We start from the raw sequence: 1,998 nt of genomic DNA on the forward strand, positions 1-1,998 counted from the left end.
CCCCCTTAATGATTACATTACATGAAAATAACAAAATAATCAAGCTTATCAGTAGATGCTCCATCAAGTTGCCTCATAACCCTCGGAAAGGTGTAGTTGGCAAGTTGGATTCCCGAGTTCCCTTCCTCAACTCCCGAATCAAGGACCTCCCGAAGTCAATTACTGGACAGCATCCCAATCTGTCGCATAACCTCATTAGGAAACCACTTCCATGTCTACCACTAATGAGGGATCCTTCCCTAGATCCGCAACTGCCATACTATCTGGACAACCATCCATATTGAGCCTTACTGCTACTTGATCTTTAAGTACTGGCATCAGACACATAGTTGAACTGCTGGTTATTTCAAAAGGGTGAACATTGTAGCTGCAATGAAGAACACCATAGAAACAGCCACCCAAAAATGAGGAAGTGTGTCCCAAATGGCTTCATCAGTCATGTTTTCATCATCACTTGGGATCAAAGCCCTACACATCCTAAAATTATCGACAAGGACAATAGATTCAAACAGTAGAAGTGGTACAAACACAACCTTCAAATTCACCACCGGTATGCCATACCCATATCGGCTATCAAGATATGTGCAAAGCAGCAATTCAAATGCAATGAAAAGTGGGACAGCAACAACAGTATGACAAGGTGCCCAATGTCGATCATGAGGTGGTACAGGAGCAGGCAAAGAGAATCGTCCTCGAGCCACAATGATATGAAAAATCCATAGAGGCAGAAATATAAACCACCAGGAGCGGTGCCATTGGAGGTCGAGCTTGAGCGTCAGCAAAATCGTAAAAGAGAGAAGCGAGCCGTGTGCACAAAAAGATTGGGCCGATTTCGCCACGGGTGAAAAACTTGTAGTCTCGTTTACGCCAAAGAAATTATTGATATAAGGTATCTGGCATCTGCCCACGCATTGAATCAGTATCCCCTCTGAAGACTCCATCTGGAATACTGGTCATCGGGCCGTTTTTTCTTTACGAAAATAGGAGAGGTGAAAACGCTACAGATAAATATTTAACAGGCTCATGTTCGCACTCGATGCCTCTCAGCTGCTGTGTAGGCGAGGTGACTACATCTCATCTTTTTGTAGCTTGATGCGAAATAACCAGAGAATATGACACCTGCAATGGTTCAAATAATTTGGTCACAGTCTGCTTTTCAAGTCTCCAAAGAAATCACGATCCATGAGGGGAATATTCGCTAGAAAGGACGCAGCACGCTGCAGACAAGTAGAGAAATTGTGCCCAGCAGCAGCATATAACACAGCGGCCGCGTATTCATCCAGACTGGTTCCTCTAAGGAAGCTCACAGCTGCAATGGAGATGGCTTACGGCTAACATGCAGATGCACCTTCTCACAACACAGGTTCCTCACAACACAGGTTCAGATCTAGCTCTGATACCATGATAAAAACAACTAAAATCACACAATCACAGAAGCATAATCATATATCAAGCACAAATGGTGTATGTGTAAACACTCACACACACCGATTACATTCAGATCACTCTATTAAATAGAGTTTTTGAGATCCAACTTATTCCTAATTTAGAGAGAGTGGTTGAGAGAATTTCTCAACCATCACAAACCAATTTCTCAAATATAGAATGTAAGCATTAACTCCAACAAACTTGACTTGATTTGATTATAGTGAATCCATCCCAAAGTATTTATCATTCACACAAAATAATTTCAACATGCAAATATTTATTAAATTTAGACTTCTCCAAATATAAATTAAATTCAATTTTACTCACACTTAACTTAGTTAACTCACACTTAAAATCTAAATCTCACTTAACTCAACATATCTCTTCATACATTACTCCACTTAGATATCTCTTCATACATCACTCCACTTGGATATTGCTAGATCTTCTTGCTGGAATAATTACTATTTCCAAACTCCACTTGGATATTGGTGGATCTTCTTGCTGGAATAATTACTATTTCCAACATATACATAGAGACTAGTCTATGTCATTAAAAAAAAATGTATT

The 1,998-nt window shown here is 40.1% G+C and overlaps 1 protein-coding gene across 1 annotated transcript; it reads right to left on the reverse strand.

Moving 5' to 3' along the window:
* Positions 1-341: 341 nt before the first annotated feature.
* LOC149249772 (uncharacterized) lies at positions 342-941 on the reverse strand. Its single transcript, XM_089453469.1, has one exon. The coding sequence runs from the start codon at positions 939-941 to the stop codon at positions 342-344; it is 600 nt and encodes a 199-aa protein (XP_089309595.1).
* Positions 942-1,998: the final 1,057 nt, after the last annotated feature.

Source organism: Pinus tabuliformis, chromosome 7, assembly GCF_031772625.1.
Source record: "Pinus tabuliformis cultivar Carrire ecotype Pingquan chromosome 7, CPIR1, whole genome shotgun sequence".
Classification (NCBI taxonomy): domain Eukaryota; kingdom Viridiplantae; phylum Streptophyta; class Pinopsida; order Pinales; family Pinaceae; genus Pinus; species Pinus tabuliformis.